This window comes from Ascaphus truei, chromosome 3 (genome assembly GCF_040206685.1).
Source record: "Ascaphus truei isolate aAscTru1 chromosome 3, aAscTru1.hap1, whole genome shotgun sequence".
Lineage (NCBI taxonomy): Eukaryota > Metazoa > Chordata > Amphibia > Anura > Ascaphidae > Ascaphus > Ascaphus truei.
Window position 1 is genome coordinate 389,069,442 of NC_134485.1, and position 20,234 is coordinate 389,089,675.

At 42.0% G+C, this 20,234-nt stretch overlaps 1 protein-coding gene across 5 annotated transcripts in view; it reads right to left on the reverse strand.

The window, feature by feature from the left end:
- The window catches only part of YAP1 (Yes1 associated transcriptional regulator), a 96,713-nt gene that overhangs the window by 68,947 nt on the left and 7,532 nt on the right, over positions 1–20,234 (reverse strand). For 4 of the 5 annotated variants that reach the window (XM_075592430.1, XM_075592429.1, XM_075592427.1 and 1 more), the window contains exon 2: positions 17,621–17,865. In XM_075592430.1, coding sequence (XP_075448545.1) covers positions 17,621–17,865 — 245 coding nt within the window. Of the gene's footprint in view, positions 1–16,724; positions 17,053–17,620; positions 17,866–20,234 lie in introns of those variants that run through there. The other variant, XM_075592431.1, reaches the window with a different exon arrangement.

Sequence of the window (20,234 nt, forward strand, 5' to 3'; positions counted from 1 at the left end):
GCATGCTTTGTCGAACGCTCGGGAAGTGCCATGATGCAATAACCCAAAAAGTGCGTTTGGGCGCGTCGCACAACACGTCTGGTGTGCTGTACCTTGCAAACCACCCCTCGCACTTTATACATTTTGGTGAAGAATAGAGGGTCCACTTTGTGTCGTTTCCAAGCTAGCAAGGGGCTCCTACATATCAGGAAGAGAATGCTTCTGAGATTTAAAATTACTAATATTGACCTGGGTTAAATATGTTGAAGTACAAAGTGCTATGCAAAGCCTTGTGGGGAACGACTTCCGGAAGCAGAGCTGCGATTGTCAGCTCTGCTTCCAATGAGGCAATGCAGCCGCCATCTTTACGCTTCACAAGTCTCCCTCAATTTTGCTGGCTGTCTGTTCTTGCTTCCATTTGGTTCTCGAAGAGGTTTTCCCTTTAAACAACTTGTTGGCTTCATTAGAAAGGTTTCCACCACCCTTAAACTAACAGCTACTTATCTTCCACAGGGGCATCATACTTACAAAAATAAAGTACAGCCCAGAAAACTATTTACCTGTGGCATTAAGGACTGGCTAACCGACTAATAAAAAATTGTAAAAACATACTCACCAAAGATATTTACCATAGAAATGGTAGAAGTGGACAATCAATTACAGATGCGTATACTGACTGATCAGATTTTGTTTTAGAATAATAATAAATAAATAAATCAAAATCTGCAACATATACCTATTTTCATATTCTAAAAACTCTTGCTATCCACAAGAAAGCTCTATCCTGGTTCTGATCATACCTCTCCCATATAAACACTTGGACAAGTGACTAAAGGTCACTAAAAGCCCTAATAACAGCACTCAAAGTCACCATATATAAGTCTATACATGGTGGGGATGGATAATAGTGTAATCACTAGGACCAAAAATATAGGTATTTAACCTCCAGCCAACGGACTACAAACAGCAATTAAAACCAAAAATAATAAAGTTTTATTAAATAAATGACCGACGCAACTTAACAACTATGGGAAACATATAAACACACACTGGATTTAAAATCCTCGCGGACCGAACGGTGGTGGGCTAGTAAATGGGACAGGCTGATGTGTTAATACACATATATAGTGGAAGGTAAGTATACTGCTCAGTAAAACCCAGAACAACGATGTAGTGTGTATACCGGGAATGTATGGGACCCAGGTATATAGTTAAGATACGAGTAGGTTCTATACATACTCCCTAAGCACCTAAGCACCGAGGCTTTTATCTCCCATTACTACTAGGAGAGCGACTAGTCATCCTGTTTCTGCATACCTCTCCCATCTTATTTTCTGTCAACATGTCTATCTTCTGTTGCTGTACCACAGGACGCTGTTCTGGGACTTCTCCTTTTCGCTCTCTACACACTATCACTTGCTGACCTCATCAACTCATTTGGCCTTTCATATCTCTATCCAGATGATACGCAGATTTATATATCCACCCCTACCCTCACTCCTGCAATCCAGTCCCAAGTGTGTGATTGCCTACTGGCTATATCCTCATGGATCGTGCTCCGCCACCTAAAAACAGTGTCTAAAACAGAGTTTCCCATATTTCCCCCAAACCTGACCTAGCATGCCCTTTTTCCATCACAGTAAACAGCACAACCATCTATTCCGGTCATCAAAGCACGTTGCCTTGGAGTGATATTTGACTTCTCCCTTTCCTTCTACATTAAAAATTCACATTCACGGCAGGCTACAATTTGTCATTTCTTCCTCCGTAGCATTGCCAAAATCCGCCCTTTATTTACTGTGTCAATCTACTGCTAAAACTCCTATGCATGCCTTCATCCTCTACCATATGGATTACTGTAACATACTGCTTACAGGACTCCCTGCCTCACTATCTCCTTTGCAATCTATCAAAAATGCTGCTGGAAGAATCATTTCAAATTCTCCCAAAACAGTATCCGCTCATCTCCTCCTTAAATCCCTCTCTTGGTGTCCCATCAAATTTCAGATCCCTCACAAAGTTCTCCTACTTACATTCAATGCTCCTCACTCATCTGCATCTCACTATATATCAGCTATGATCTCGCGTTATGCCCCTGCTAGTTAGTATCCAGCGCTCTACTCATAACGATCACCTTTCCACCCCTACTACTCTCCCACCATAAGCCTTTTTCCCTCACTGCACCTTACCTGTGGAACTCCCTCACACTCCATATATGCCAAGCACCTTATCTCACCACCCTGAGTAAAACCTTAAAACTAACCTCTTAAGCCTTAAATGAAGCATTGAAATAGCCTAGATTCAAGGCTACTGTTCCACCCCCATAGTCACTCATACCAACCATTTTGTCTAAGCACTGACATCAACTGCACTAATTATCTCACCTGCTGTCTCGAAGTCTCCCAACATCCCACTCACTGTGCCTGTTCATTTAATGTAACCATGTATTTGTCATCATAACTATATGCCCAGGACATACTTGAAAATGAGAGGTAACTCAATGTATTACTTCCGGGTAAAACATTTTATAAATAAATCAAACTTAGATTGCAAGTTCTCCGTGAGGGTTTTCCTTTTACTATAGTCAGATTTGTTTGTTGCCCGTATTGTATTATAATTCCCTGTACTGTATAGTCTCTTGTAATGTGCCTGGGTACACGGATGCTATATAAAGATACGTATGGATTCAACATGCCACTGTCCTATTATCCCAGGGGGGACTTTACCTTTGTCCTCTTTTCTGACTGTGGGGCCAGTAACACCATACTGGTAGCATATTGCTTCAAACTACTAGCCTCGCTCAGTTAAACTCTTGTTTTCAGGATCTTCATGCTTTCCTGGTTCCCAATCTACCCAGACCCACAATCAGTAATCGGTGTACTGTACCAAGTGGCTCAATTAAATTTACAGAAGGCGAAGAATTAAGAAGAAAAGGCATAGTCCAGATGCGATGGTGCAGAGTAAAGGAGCACTTCGGCATCAAAATAGGTATCACCCAACGGAATATTTGGCCGCAGCCGTTTCAGCGCGACTAAATGGCCGCTGCAACACTTCACCGCAGACAATCTGCCGCTGGAATCACCGCCACCGGCCGCTTGAAAGGTAAGTTTTATTACTATTTAGGGTAGAGCGTCCAGGGTTTTAGCGTTTAGGGCAGGGGGTTAAAGGGGCTTGGGGGTTTTAGGCTCTTACCCTTAGCGGTGAAATAGCCGGCGGCAGCAGGTTCCAGCGCCAGGGTGAGTTGGTGAAGTGGTGACAGCCATTTGATCGCGGAAAAACAGCCACGACTAAATGTCCTAGATCGTCACCTAACGCTTAAGTACTAACAGGGAGAAGATAAACACACCAACTTCCACATATTTAGACATCTTAGGGGGCGTGTAGGGTGAACTCTGGTACACATGAAGTTCCTACACCATAGGTAGACATACACAGTAACTGCATGACTGCTTCTAAAAACAAACAAAAAGTTCAGTATAAATCACTGTTATCTGTCTTTGGCCTAAAGTTTTTCCATGGGACAGAAATGTGGGGACAACCAAATAGTTTAATCTTCTTCTGTTGCTCACAATGGAAGCAACAGTAATCTGCAACTCAAACAAAAGGATAAACAATTGCTTCACTGCACAGAGCTGCTTAATTAGCAACAGGATACAAGTTTGTAATGCAGCTTTAAATGGAAACCGTTTATCTTTAGGATGGTCTTCTCTTTGAAGGGTTATCGGGCTTGTAACACTGCTCTTATCAGAACATTCCATTACTAGAAATACTCAAGTTTAAAGGAGGACTAACACAGCATAGGATTTACCCCTTTGTGTGCCCTGAGACGTAGCTACAAAGTAATGGGGTCTGGCACTCCAGGGGCGCCATGACGTAGCTACGTTTTATTTTTTTTAATATTTTAGCAGGGCAAAAATACATTGAGAGTTACCTCTTATTTTCAAGTATGTCCAGGGCACAAAGTAAAGTTTAAACATCATTCTATTTGCTTGTTTTCTGGCGTTCTGCTTCTGTGGAACAGAAGGACTCCACTCCTGTCAGTGAGGCCACAAATCATATGACTGGTCCCTAGAAGCAGCCACTTGTGATCGAGCAGCACAGGAGGGGCCGTAGTACTGCCCACGCAGCGCGCAAAAGGGTTGAGCACTGCTGACAATGAAGAGGTTAATATAATGCCCACAAAAAATGTACATCTGCAAAGCAAAGGACTCTTGAGCTTATGTCCCCTAAATACTTGCTGGTGTTATAGATAAAACAAAAGAACAAAAGGCCATCTAAACCGACATATTATATAGTTAAATACTTAGTTGTATATATCGATTTGTAGATAATAACTAGATACATAATATTGCTATCTATAAAAAGGGTTCCCTGCACTCAGTTAATCAATGAGAGCAAAGTAATAGACAAGTCATTCATGAAAAATATAATTTTTCTGAAGTAACGAGAATATATAAAAAAACGAAGAGACGATGCCGTTCTGTGGCTACTGAAATGCTTTTATTTGTGCGAGCTTTCGAGATACACTGATCTCTTCTTCCGGAGGTGTTACAATGGACAAAGCAAGAAAAGTTTAAGTTAAAAAACAGTGTATCCTGGAATGTTATCTGTGACTGAAACCTATTACCTGTTTAGTGTAATAATGCGGTTGAGTCAACAAAATCAATGTATCAAAAGTAGCAAATGTATTTTAAAATCTATGTATCCACATTGTGAATAAATGGGCGATTCATGACAAATTTATGCAGAATCTCACACAAAAAAATAAAACATTTGACTGCCAGAGAACAGCCTGAAATATCCTAATGTTTTTCCAGACTTTCTAAAAACACCAAAATTGGAATGTAGCTACATTTATTTCCACCTTCAATCCAGGTTCAAGCTTTTTCCCAATGCGCACAAGAGAAATAACCGTAGATCACGAATGCATTCAATACGAAATACTGAAAGAATAGCACGACAACTGCAGTTGCAATAAAAACAAATATTTCAGGTCGGAACCGCCTGTAAATGTGCTAGAATTGTTTTAGGAACAAAATTCCAAAACCAGATAAAAACTCCCCCCCCCTTATTTTGTCACAAAACATGGTTAACACATGCAGCTGGAAAAGGCCAATCCAACATTTTATAAGGTTTACAAAATTTGGATCCATTACAGGAAACGCACAATAGATTCAACTTGATTGGGTATAACACGTATGTCCGGCAGGAGAGAGTGATCAGTTGAAGCACATCCTGTAATAAAGCCAGGACAAACTACAGTAACATTCAGTAAGGATGAAAGACTTCTAAACACGTATAATGGATCAGTCACCAAGAACCAGAGATGCACATTTCAGTGCTTGGCATGTGTAGACCATTTTATGGCACCAGGTCAGGGGTGGCAAACTCCAGTCCTCAAGGGACACCAACATATCCAGGTTTCAAGGATATGACTGCTTCAGCACAGGCAATTGAGCCACCTGTGCTGAAGCAGGGATATCTCCAAAACCTGGCCTGTTGGTGGCCCTTGAAGACTGGAGTTGGCCCCCATGCACAAAGTCATGGATAGGAGAAATTAGAAGACTAGCGGTGATGAACTGCAAACTTCTCAGGATTGGCAAAACTACACACAAATTAATAACAGACGCAACAGAGGGCTTAGATTTCCATGCTGGAAAAGGATGCTTTTTCAAACCAATATTTTGAAAGTGAAATGTTATTTTATGAGATGCCAGGCACAAAATTATTTCTTTTGTGAGAAAAATATTAACATTCAATAACCAAGTGTTAAAAAGTCTATAAAAATACTCCACATTGTAAGCTACTTCAAGCAGAGACCTCTTGAACTTTTGTAACGGAACATTATAATTTAAGAGATGTTTGTTAGATCATGTTTTTTCATTTAAGCGTAGTAATTTGCCAGTGTATATTAATACATATAAAAAAATAACAGTATTGAATAAAGTGACAGCAAAAGCAACCCCCCCCCCCCTTAACCCCCAATATGTTTCACTGCTCCTGTCCACTAAACAAGCATGATAACACATAAGACAGATAACTGGAGATGACATTCTCCTCCCCCAGGCATCTCGGCTGTGGGTGTCCATTATAGCAAAGGAGGCAGCCAAAGGCCAAAGGGTGTCCATCGTTTGTGGATGTCACAGCTGCTCGGTTATGTGTCTTGGGTAAAATATTTCAGATGTACAGGTATATTGCATTCGATCTTCACACATTACCCTGCTCTCACAGCTCTACCTCTGTACAATCCCACTTCTTACTCAACGCCCTCTCCTTCAAATAACAAGCAGCCATCTGAAACACCAACCTTTTTATGCCCCTGTATGTTTCCACTTACCCTTACTTATAGATTGTAAGCTCCTTGGGGTAGGGTATTCCTTACCTACTGTAACAATGTTAATGTTTAATATGTTATTGTTTCGTCCTCCAACTCTACCTACTGTCCTCCACTACAGAATCGCTTGGCGCATTGAAATAAATTAGGTCTTCAATTTACCAAAATAAAAGTGCATTTGTCAACAGAGTGGTCTCTACTAATGGACTACAGCAATTCATTTACTAGGTCAAGTGGTCTTCACAAGCGGTGTCCAACGCGTTTCACATCATTAGAGTGAATATACCAGGAGCAGAAAACTTCCATGTTTATTAGTTAACGGTAATTAGTTTTTTTCCTAAAATAGTGTTGTTAAGCTCCGGATTTTGCAGAGCGGGAGAGAAGAAGTTACATGAACTCATGCAATCTACATTTATTTTGGGAAACCAGAGAGTTTTTCCCTTGAAAGCTAGCAGAGCTTAAAATAGAACGTAAATCAAAACATGTTTTTAAACTCATTGCGGAAGGTTTCTGGACCGGTCTGGCAGGAGCTTGCTTATTTTATGGTCACCCATTCTTAATGAAACCTTTACAGAGCTGTGTGAAAGCCGGGCTACATCATTATCTATAGAATAGAAATTATTATATCTGTGCAAGAAGCTTCACTTTTCAGATGATTCGCAGACCATTTTGAACCGAGCTCACAGTAACACTTGGCAACGTAGAAGTAACGTAAAAAAAAGTGTGCGCGCGCTGATCACATTAAATGAAACTTTTGTCTTGTCACTTATCTCACAGAAATTGTATTTGTGCTAGTGATGTTTTTAATTAAAAACATCACTATCTGCACATTTTTATTTATAGTAACCGTGAATTCCTTGTGTGCGCGTCACTGTGTGCCAGCCAGCGTGTATCACAGTGTGTGTATCACAGTGTGTGTGTGTATCCCAGTTTGTGTGTGTATCCCAGTGTGTGTGTGTATCCCAGTGTGTGTGTGTGTATCCCAGTGTGTGTGTGTGTGTGTGTGTGTGTATCACAGCGTGTGTGTGTGTGTGTGTGTGTGTGTATCACAGTGTGTGTGTGTGTGTGTATCACATTGTGTGTGTGTGTGTATCACATTGTGTGTATGTGTGTGTATCACATTGTGTGTGTGTATCACATTGTGTGTGTGTGTGTGTGTATCACATTGTGTGTGTGTATCACATTGTGTGTGTGTGTGTATCACATTGTGTGTGTGTGTGTGTCACACTGTGTGTGTGTGTATCAGTGTGTGTGTGTATCAGTGTGTGTGTGTGTGTGTGTCACAGTGTGTGTGTGTGTGTGTGTGTGTATCACAGTGTGTGTGTGTGTGTGTATCACAGTGTGTGTGTGTGTGTGTGTGTATCACAGTGTGTGTGTGTATCACAGTGTGTGTATCACAGTGTGTGTGTGTGTGTGTGTGTGTGTGTGTGTGTGTATCACAGTGTGTGTGTATCACTGTGTGTGTGTGTGTGTGTGTGTGTGTGTGTGTGTGTGTGTATCACATTGTGTGTGTGTGTGTGTATCACTGTGTGTGTGTATCACATTGTGTGTTTGTGTATCACATTGTGTGTGTGTATCACATTGTGTGTGTGTGTGTATCACATTGTGTGTGTGTGTGTGTGTATCACATTGTGTGTGTGTGTGTGTGTATCACATTGTGTGTGTGTGTATCACATTGTGTGTGTGTGTGTGTGTGTGTATCACATTGTGTGTGTGTGTGTGTGTGTGTGTGTGTGTGTGTATGACATTGTGTGTGTGTGTATATCACATTGTGTGTGTGTGTGTGTATATCACATTGTGTGTGTGTGTATCACATTGTGTGTGTGTGTATCACATTGTGTGTGTGTGTGTATCACATTGTGTGTGTGTGTATCACATTGTGTGTGTGTGTATCACATTGTGTGTGTGTGTGTGAATCACATTGTGTGTGTGTGTGTGAATCACATTGTGTGTGTGTGTGTGTGTGAATCACATTGTGTGTGTGTGTGTGTATCACATTGTGTGTGTGTGTGTGTCACATTGTGTGTGTGTGTGTATCACATTGTGTGTGTGTGTATCACATTGTGTGTGTGTATCACAGTGTGTGTGTGTGTGTGTATCACAGTGTGTGTGTATCACAGTGTGTGTGTGTGTGTGTCACAGTGTGTGTGTATCACAGTGTGTGTGTGTGTGTATCACAGTGTGTGTGTATCACAGTGTGTGTGTGTGTGTGTGTATCACAGTGTGTGTGTGTGTATCACAGTGTGTGTGTGTGTATCACAGTGTGTGTGTGTGTGTGTGTATCACAGTGTGTGTGTGTATCACAGTGTGTGTGTGTGTGTGTGTGTATCACAGTGTGTGTGTGTATCACAGTGTGTGTGTGTATCACAGTGTGTGTGTGTGTATCACAGTGTGTGTGTGTGTATCACAGTGTGTGTGTGTGTATCACAGTGTGTGTGTGTGTATCACAGTGTGTGTGTGTGTGTATCACAGTGTGTGTGTGTGTGTGTGTGTGTGTGTGTATCACAGTGTGTGTGTGTGTATCACAGTGTGTGTGTGTATCACAGTGTGTGTGTGTGTATCAGAGTGTGTGTGTGTATCACAGTGTGTGTGTGTGTGTATATCACAGTGTGTGTGTATCACGGTGTGTGTGTGTGTGTATATCACAGTGTGTGTGTGTGTCCCTGAGGTGGAGGGTGCGCCCAGCATGTCCTGCAGGCTCTCCCAGCGCTCTTCTCTCTCCCCCTTTCCCCCCACTACATCCAAGGACACCACCTCATTGCTCTCCCCTCCCCCTCCGAGCTATGGGGACACAGCACGCTCAGCGTTCTCCCCCCGAGCTACAGGGACCTGGCATGCTGAGCGCTCTTCTCCCCCTTCACTCCGAGCTTTAGGGACACGGCACGCTCAGAACGCTCTCTCTTCCCCCCCTCAGTCAGCGCGCCCGCACTGCAGACAGGCGGCGCGCTGACAGGCACAGACCGGGCTCCTCTCGGTCTCCAGGAGGGAGCTGCTGGAAGGTAAGCAGCTCCCGCTCCCTCCCCCTTCCCCCACAAATGCCCTCCTCACACACGCTGATACACACGCTGATACACACACACACACACACACGCGCTGATACACACACATACTGATACACACACACACGCTGATACACACACACGCTGATACACACACACACACACACACGCTGATCCACACACACACACACTGATACACACACACGCTGATACACGCTGATCCACACACACACACACACACACGCTGATACACACACACACACGCTGATATACACACACGCAGATATACACACACACGCAGATACACACACACACGCAGATACACACACACACGCAGATACACACACACACGCAGATACACACACACACAGATACACACACACACACAGATACACACGCTGATACACACACACGCTGATACACACACACGCTGATACACACACACGCTGATACACACACACGCTGATACACACACACGCTGATACACACACACGCTGATACACACACACGCTGATACACACACACGCTTATACACACACACGCTGATACACACACACGCTGATACACACACACGCTGATACACACACACGCTGATACACACACGCTGATACACGCTGATCCACACACACACACACACGCTGATCCACACACACACACGCTGATACACACACACATACGCTGATACACACACACGCTGATACACACACACGCTGATACACACACACGCTGATACACACACACGCTGATACACACACCCCATCCCCTACCTTGTGGAGGAAGCTGTCTGACAGCTCCCGCTCCCGATAGGCTCATCAGCGCACCACGTGACGCGTCACCGCTCGGGATCACAATTTTCTTGCATCCCCTGGCGGCTGACGCGTCACAGCACGTTGTGAGCCGTGCAGCGAGGGGGGACTGGGACCGGCTAGGAAAGGATACCCCTGCTGGTGAGGAACCAAAGCCGCCGGACCAAAGCCTTACCAGACACAAGCTTTTCGAGCCCCCTGGCCCAGAGCAGCCCCCAGCTCTCATCCTTCCGGCAGAGCTGCAGGGACACAGCGCCCGGAGCATGGCAGTCTTGAAAAGAGAATGTTATACATTTGGTCTGTGAGGTGCAATCCATAGCCAACCAACAAAAATACAAAATCTAAAGAATGTAACATTCTAATTGCAAAGGTAAAGTGGCTGCTTTTGCTTCTTTGAAAAATAATGATAAATTGCATTCTAATCAAAACGTCCGAGTTTTTTTAATACATCAGTTGTGTAGTATTAGATAACTTCATTATACCCCACCATTCCCCACGCTTTACGCCCTTTGTAATGAGTTTTAATGCATTAAGCTTCCGTGGGTTTCTAAAGCCCATCGATCATGGGAGAACGGATTGAACACAGGAGCTTAGGCAAATACATTTCCTTAAAGGTAAGCAACTGCTGCATCTAATAAAACAGAAATGCAAAAAACTGTATTGCACATGAAGCTCACGTGAATGGGGGAGACTTTGGCAAGTGTTTTCTGTTCCTTTAGCCCACCATGGATCGTTGACAATTACAGCCCCAACTAATACTATTTTAAATAAGCATTCAACAGAAAACTTACATTTCAACTTTATTTTACGGTGAATATTTGCAAAAAATATTTTGTTCCCCCATGTGAGCTTTAGCACCACTTAATTCCCACTGATATGAATGGGGGATAATGTGTGCTAAACTTTAACACTGTTTAGTGAATCTGACCCTTCACTGGCCAGGATTGGCTCTGTAATAAAAACAATCGATTGACAAACACTTCCCCAGAGGCTCTAAGAAACTAAATTCTTAAATAATTAAATTTCATTTAAAATCATGTTTTTTTTGTTTTTTGTTTTTTAATCAGTCAGTTGTGTGGTATTAGATAATACTTAATACATTTTGCCCCAACTCTGTCTGCCCTTTTTAATGATGGTTAATGCATTAAGCTTTCTTGGGCTGCTATAGCAACTATTTAGGCAGCTACACCACTTCCTCTTAAACTAGGCATATTGTCAAGACAAAGCCCCAACGGGTGAGAAACGCGTAGGAGGTCTATGTTAGACGTGTTATTGGAATAAAGCCACTATTTATTGAACCTAATCTCTTCAAGCTACAATCTTTGTATTTTTCACAGAAATGATGCCCCGGGGGGGAACCTACAATCATGGGGTAGCCAACCCCAGTCCTCAAGAGCCATTAACAGGTCAGATTTTCAGGATATCACTGCTTCAGAAAAGGTGGTACAGTCTTCGACAGCCACCTGTGCTGAAGCAGGTATATCCTGAAAACCTGACCTGTTGATGACCCTTGAGGACTGGAGTTGGCCAACCCAGCCCTATTCATATTGCGTGTTTGAGAAGCAGCATCTTCCCCGACCCATCACCGAAGAACAGATCAATCAGCGGCTTAGATAATTGCATTGTCGTAAATGTATAGAACTGCTGCACTTACATAAAGAAACAATAATAATCAGGTAAGCTGCCAAAAATGAAAGCAGGCAAGGATTCGTTATTACCTTGGTTACATTTGTTTACAGAACTCAATTAGACTTAAATGAATTAATTACACAAAAGGTTTCTGGGCGGTTACATTGGATTGCATCTTTAATTGCAGCAAGAGCACGTCTCACCAGAAGTACTCGGGTTAACCAGCTTCCCAGGTCAGCATGTGACCCAGCGGGGGGAGGTTCAAAAAGCAGTCTTTATTTTGCTTCCTTACAACCTAGTTTATTTCCACGCCTTTCCTCCATCATGCCTGATCCTTCACAGCTAGCAGCTCTTTCAATCATTTACTTTGGATGTCTGCTTGAGAACAAACGGTCTTGCTCATGCAGATGAGTTTGCCAGACTTGTGTGTACTTTACAGTCTCAGGCTCTTATTGTTCTCACTGAAACTTGAGCCCTTAATATGGAATCCAGGGCACCGTGAAAAGAGGAAAAGATCAATATACTGTATGCACTTTATTCGTTTTTGGTTAAAAAAAACTAAGAATCCCTTAAACCCTTTCAACACGAAAAGGAGTGAGCAAATAATGGGAAAGCAATTCTATAAAAAAATAAACACACACACGGTAACATATCTTTCTTATTACAAAAGACGCTCGCTCATCTCTAGTCTACGTGCCAACACAGATTGTGTGTGTGGTGAGATTGATAGATATATACACACACGCATATACATATATATAGCAAATGGAAATATTATTGTATGCTCATTTGCATGTCTTAGACAGGTCTGCAACCCCGCCTTTCACCATTATCACCCAGCACAGAGCACTTCCACTGCAGCAAGGAATTCTGGGAAATTACATGCAAATGAGCACACAGTATAGGCCGGGGAACCATGTTGAATGGTTTTGAAGCAAAAGGTGGCACTGTGTGCTCATTTGCATGTATTTTCCCAGAATCCCTTGCTGCAGTGGAAGTGCTATGTGATAATGGGGAAAGGCGGTTTTGCAGACCTGTCTAAGACATGCAAATGAGCATACAGTAATATTTCCATTTGCTATATGCTTTGCTGTGGAGGGTTTTGTCACTTTCTGTACGAGATAGAGAGATAGAGGGATAGAGGGATAGATAGTACATATTAATATTATACTAGTCTCCACACGTATCATAGGTAATTAGATGAAATATACATGGCTTGTAGAGAGTGTATTAGCAGTCAGGAAAAGCCAAAGTTTCAGGCTTCATCATACAGATAAGTTTAGCAATGTACTGGGAATGTTTGTGTGCTGCATATACGCAATCTTTGCTGTGTCCTGTCTGGCCAGCAAAATGTACTTTCCCACAGAAACAACTTACAGCCTTGAACATTTGTCAAAAGCATATGAAACTTTTGTAAGCTTCCCTCTGACGCTTGGACATTGATAAATATTATTACCCAAACTACTTCAGACAAAACAGGTTGCTTAAAAAAAAAAAAAAAAATTAAATAAAAAATGTACAGGCATACCCCGCATTAACATACGCAATGGGACCAGAGCATGTATGTAAAGTGAAAATGTACTTAAAGTGAAGCACTACCTTTTTCCACTTATCGATGCATGTACTGTACTGCAATCGTCATATACGTGCATAACTGATGTAAATAACACATGTGTAACAGGCTCTATAATCTCCCCGCTTGCGCACTGCTTCGGTACAGGTAGGGAGCCGGTATTGCTGTTCAGGACGTGCTGACAGGCGCATGCGTGAGCTGCCGTTTGCCTATTGAGCGATATGTACTTACTCGCGAGTGTACTTAAAGTGAGTGTCCTTAAACCGGGGTATGCCTGTATATTGGAAGTCATCTTTAATGTTCCTAGAAAATACTATTTTAAAGCAATTTTAGTCTAAAATACTGTATCATCACAATTAAATCTGTGATCAGCATGAGCGACTTGTTAAATATACGTTGCAGGGGCCTGTAATTTAAACTTCACACCTGGAATAAATGAACAACCAGGGAATTAAGCCATGTTAGTGTGCTCTGCTTTCTGTGCAAATGATAAAGCCAAGTTTATTTTCATCTTCAAACTACCTTTACTTTGTGTCTCGCCTACTAACTACCACAGCTGCATGTAAAATCACCAAGTACTTTCCAGTTTGGAAAATCTGATTCTTATCCTCGTTGATGAAGTATATAACGTGTTCGTGAATGTCAATCTTTAAATAGTTCAAATGTCCTCCACTTGGGTTATTATACCTAACACACAGAGACAGACAGACACACAGAGACAGACAGACACACAGAGACACAGAGACAGACACACAGAGACAGACACAGACAGACACCGTTGTAGGTAGATTAAGGCTGCGTCCATAGGACTGCAGCCGTGCGGAGGCGCGCGGAGGCTGAGGGAAAGCGGGTGCTTTCCCTGGCCTTGGTCGAGCGCCGTCCGGGGGCGTGTGGGGGGCGGGGGGGAGAGGGGTGCCTGTGACATCACGGAGCTGGTTCACCCTCATTGGGCGAACCGCTCACGTGACCGGCCCTGCGCTCCCGTGAGAGCGAAAATCTATCTTTTGAAAAAGACCTACGCTTCCGCAGGCTTGCGAAAGCGTGCGTGAGTCCCTGCTAAAGCCGCTCATTGCGGCTGCAGGGGCTCACTGAGAAGCGGCAGCGCGCTCCAGCACGGGTCAGTGCCTAAGCGCTGACCCTGGACGCAGCCTAATGCAGGATGCATGCTGTCCAAAATGTCAGCTGCAACAAAATCAATAGTAGAAAACAGGACAGGTACGCCTAAATATTAAAAGGTGTTGACAAACCTTTGTGTATTTTGGAGTGCCTGTCCTGCATGTATGCCAACTTCGAAACGTATGCAGGTTCTCACTTATTTTCCCCTGCAAATGTTAAAAGCACCATCCATATAACACTTTTCACTCAATATTAGGCAAATGTTCACTATTAAATATGATTCATTAGTAATTAAAATCCCTTTTAGGTTTCTTATTTTGATTTTCCTATGCCCCTTGCATGCCAATTGGGACATGAAGACTTTGTATAAGGTGGGGAAAGTCCTCTTACAAAACTGTAGCATCCCAAAAAAGGGAGAGGTTAACGAGAGCAATACTCTCAAGTATCAGCTTATTGTTCAAAAACAATAGAAACAATGGTTATGTCCGAAGCAGTCGCCAAGATTTAACCTGTTAAAAAGGGCAGTCAAACAGCAAAAAAAAATTGGCTGCAGCGTATCTGTGTAATTGGCTTTCTTAGAAAATAAATACTGTAAAGCAGTTTCTTCCAAGGCGATTTCAATTATGTGTATCTACTGAAAAATTAATGATTCTTTAAATTTCTCCGGTAACCCCAAGTTCAAGCACATTATCTACCTATACTTACATTTGATCAATTATGGCCTTATTACTTTGCAAACAAACAGAGCAAAAAGAACAATTTACCCGTGGCTTTGAGGACTAGGCAGTCTTCTCAAAGATGTTGCAAACATATTTGTAAACACTTCGAACGCATGTGCTACCACGGGAAAATGTTTTACAAATGAACTTAAACTTCTACTTCAATTACTTTTTTCTTTTTTTTTAAATGAGTTACCTTTAGCTTATGAAACATGTGTCTGGATTTTTTAGATATACACTAAGTCAGATATGGCAGACTAGCTAGCAGTGACCCTGCACAGGATGTAACGCAAGTCATACAGCTGTTGCCTGTGGTTTTTAGTGCAATAGTGTAGAAGTACTTGTTTTATATTAAAATCATGTATAAGACTTCGAGAGAGGGGCAATGGCGTAAAAAAAAAGTGTGGTGATGGGAGAGTGCGACTAAAACAGACTGAAATCCCTGGGTCAAGATGTGGGTAATTTTAAAAAAAAAAATGAAATTCTTACTGGAAAGTATTTCCAAATAACTTTCCACTGATATATGACTTGATTTATATTATACACATAATGTATACACTTATAATATTCTATAAATCAAAACAACCAAATAGAACAGATTATCTGCCTACCGTAACAGCAAATGATAGTGAAATATTTGTGGATGTGCCGTTTTCCTTCCACACTGGAATATGCAGGCGATGTATAAACGCATCATAATAAAATTACAACAGTAACTCAATTGTGTACCTTACAAGTAGTGGATGGCCCTATACTGTACACATACATTTTAATTCCCCTTAGAATCCAGTTGAGTACTATCTTAGTCCAATGATAATACTCGACTGGATTCCAAAGGAAATAAAAAGACCAAGGTGACAATCAGAAGATGTGAGCAAAATGTGTTGGTGTAACGTGGAGAAGAGAGGCTTACATCCTTGGGGGAGGTCTTCAAATAGTAGTGGATTGACAACGGCTAAAGGTGTATAAATGTAAAGTTTTAAAAATTACACTAATACTTCAATTCCTTTTTCTTTTTAAATTAGCTAAATTTAGTCTATGACGCATGTCACTGTCCTTTGAAAGAACTGCCTCTTCAAAATAAAAATACAGAGATATACTACATACATAGAAGATGTATACTATACACCCACGCGAGACCCACAGTAAACCCTTGTTCTTGAAAAGTGCCTTAACGTATAATAGTATAATTTAAGCCTCATTTTACACATGCTCCGTTATTCCCAAAAGACGGAGCTATAATGGAAAAACACAAAAACTATAAGTATAAATATGAAAACAATCACTGTAGGTCACACAAGAGAGCCATCCATCAAAAGGTTTTCTTATCCTCCAGCAACTACTGACTACTATATAGCTTTGCTAATTAACATAAGGAGAAACTTCAATGTTGAATACTAAAGACAACGGAAAGAAAAATCAGAACGCCATACTATCCACATCATTGTGGATTGTGCTCTTTTTAAACCGACAGTTGTGCTTTCAAGTTGTACTCTAGCTGCATCCATGATCATTCTGAATACTGAAGTTGAAACCCCTTCCACCAAGTGTATCGAAAGCACCACTTACTCTCTCTCTCTATAAAATACATGGATATAAAAGTGTAGTTGAAGGGTACAGTTCCACCTTGAACACAAGACTGAATCCTTCCTCTTCCTGCTGAAAGGGAAAAGGACGTTGTCCCCTTCGGTGTTCTTACGACTGCAAATGCCGCAGAAGTTGAAAAGAAGCCTTCCACAAAACATTTGGTGGATGCATGTTGAACATCAGAAGAGCTTCTAGAGCACTAGTCCCCTGACATACAATGTAAGTTCATAGGGGACTGAAGCAGTTAAAGAGTCCTGTGAAACAATGTCCTGACACCTTAAACTTCATCCTACTTCTTCAATGTTAACAGTTACCTGAAGCCAAAAGAAAAGAAGCACATCTTACCATCTGGACTCAAAGGCTGGGATTCACCAAGTTGATACTGGGAATCGCAGTATGGGAGTTCATGCGGGATTAGGGTACCAGAGTTTAGTGAATCTACCCCAAAGTGAGCCGCCAAGGAACCACAGCAGTCTCTCGCACCCTCTATAAATGTGTATTTCCAGTCTCCCCTTTAGATTATATATACGTACTTTATCAGATGAACACTGTAGCTCACTAACTAGAGAATATTTTGGCAAATAAAATAGAAGATGGCATTTTCTTGTAGTGCTATTTTGTAATCAGTGTTTTACATAGCTTTTTCCCCAAATGTTCCAGAAAGTTAACGACTGCCACCCCAGCCTTCACAATCCATAAAAGGGTCACCATGATACTAATAATGATTATTTTTTTAACTGGGATGAAAAAAAACAAAAAAAACCCCTAATACAATCCATAACGGTCATTACATTTGTAGGTGGACTTCCCATTGTCAATAATAAGGTTAATGGCTTGCATTACGAGATGTGCCTAAACTGTATTAAACATTGACTTACTTCAGAAAATATCTCTGTCCTGACGGTGTTTTTGCCATCTCCCAACCTGGAGGCAGAGGAACTTCATCCGGGATCTCAAAAGATGACTGCCGGAGATGCGGACCTGACGTCGCAGGACCAGAAATCACCCCTTGCGGGGAGAGAGCTCCCGGAGACACCGCTCCCAGCTGCAGGGATGCAGGGGAGGAATGAGCTCGGACATGCTGTGGAGTTAGCGCTCCTGCGGATCCCCCGTCTGTGCTGGCCTGTGAGGAGGAGTCAAATGTGGTATAAGTGAAGACACACCACTGGCACATATACTTTGTGTTAGAAGTGGCATTTCTAAGACAACTCATTAGAACAGGGAGCTACAAATGTGGATTTAAGTTTACTGCATTTCTTGCATGTATACGTAAATAGCAGGTTATACATAAACACGAAATGTCCCTAACATTCATATGTATGAACACACGTCACGCTGTGAAATACGTATCTAGATAAAGATCGCCAAGTGACATCTCTAAATACGCCATTATATTTGTCTCTGTACAGCTAAAGCTATAATAAGAGACCTTGGGTCTCTGGTTTCTAGTATTTGAACCTATTCTTACACCAGTATTCGCTTGTCCAACCAAAATGCTGTTAGAATTACATCAGCTGCTGTTGCTTATTATACACTTCTAAATTTCTATTAAAAACACTGCAATTAGGTCATGATCCTTCTGTTCTCCTTAAGGATGTATATTCAACAACTATTTTTTTTCAAACCCCAATCTTCACAACATTCCTGGCCTTCTTTCGTTCTCATTGACCCCTTTCTGTCTCCCAGTACAACGCCAAGGTCTGAAACTTCATTCAATAGCTACCTCAATCACACTTCTCATCAGGGATTGCCCCTTTCTCTTTCCCCAAATGAACGACTTCTCTGACAAACTTAACTTTACATGTGAAAGGATTTAAAAAAAAAAAAAAAAAAGAACGGGAAACAAATAATTCACTTGGTATTTTTGAACAAAAAAACATATATAAAATCGATATCTATATCTAATGCTACTCCACCATATCACTTGGATGACAAGCTTTTCAGTGCAGAAGAAGTCTTATTTCTTTTTCAGTTCACTTTAGTGTTTGTAATTGTCTCTATGCTTATATCATGCAAAGCACTGCATATGCAGCTCCATACAATACATACTAATACAGTGATCACCAAATGCACAACGGGACATGCAATACCAATACTTTATAACTGATGAAAAATAGTAGCATTTTGGGTTTATTTCCTCACTTAAGGTTCCACAGGATTTACAGCAGAGAAAGTCGCCCTGTTATTATAAGGGGAATTATGTATAAACATTTGTAAAATTAGATGCATTTTCCCACTGCTTAACTAACTTCGTGCCTTGCAATGAGGCAAAAAAAAACAACTTAACGGAATCGGACGTTTAGTCAAATCGCCACTGGTGCTCAGCCGTTAGGACGACTCACCGCAGGTCATCTTGCCGCCAATCACTTGGCCATCTTTACATGTCCTTACCAGCCGCAGGGCACCTAGCGTGGCCGCCAGCAACCAGGACACTTTTACATTTCCAGCAGGAAAAATGTCTCCTGGCTGCTTGTGGTCGCCGTGAGTACCCTGCTTGGTGCATGCACAGGCGCGCTCACAAATGCAGTCGGAGAGTCGGCCGCACAAGGCGCCCTGTGGCTGGGGAGGTGATTTAAAGATGACGGAAGGGAGGACATTTAAAGATAGCGGCTAGGTGACCAGCAGCAGGACGACCTGCGGGGAGTAGTCATGGTGGCAGAGCACCAGTGGCGATTCGGCCGCGGCCACAAATGTCCTAGACAGACTTTTTAAGCCTCTTCATCCACTGAGAATACTGTGCAATGGTAAATTATATGAGACTGCAATAGGAACAGATTATTTTGGAATTAACCGTATTAGAAGCAGAGACCGAAAAAATGACAACTAAATTGGTTGGCCTGCATATTTTAAAACCCCTTCCAATCAGCTGCCATCCTGCTACTTCTGTATGACTACAATAAGGGGCCTTCAGTACCACTGGGAGGTAAAAATGGGGTGCAGCAAGACCCCCATAGAGTAGAAGCTGTTAACACAAGAAGCAAAGCACATAGGAACTCAATTACATTTTGTGCCCCCTTTTTCCAGGTAGTGATTATGTTTTATATATTCACCAGTGTCAGATAATGATTAGGGGTGAAAGGTCAGCAACAGGGACCTTTTGTGCACACCAGGCTGGAAGAGACTTATTTGTGCAGTCTGTAACATGAGGTTTTCCATCGTTTGGTTAGGAGCTCTACCAAATGTCTGTGTCACTGTAGCTGCTTTTGCAAAAGAAAGCTGCATTACTAGTCATGTAGTCCTCTTAGCAGCATGTCATGGCCGAGAAAGCAAGGGCACCGAGGTCCAATTATACACTAATACTTCTCTACAATCCACATTGGAGGTGAATCTGTCAGAAGTGATACCGTTCATGAGACTACAACTCCAATGCGTGAGTATTACTTGGGAAGAGATACACCGTTTTGAATCCTTTACGCTGGAAGAAAAATGGGATGATTTGATCTATTTTAGAACATTCTCTAAACAAGAGAAAGGGTGTCCCCCACCACACCA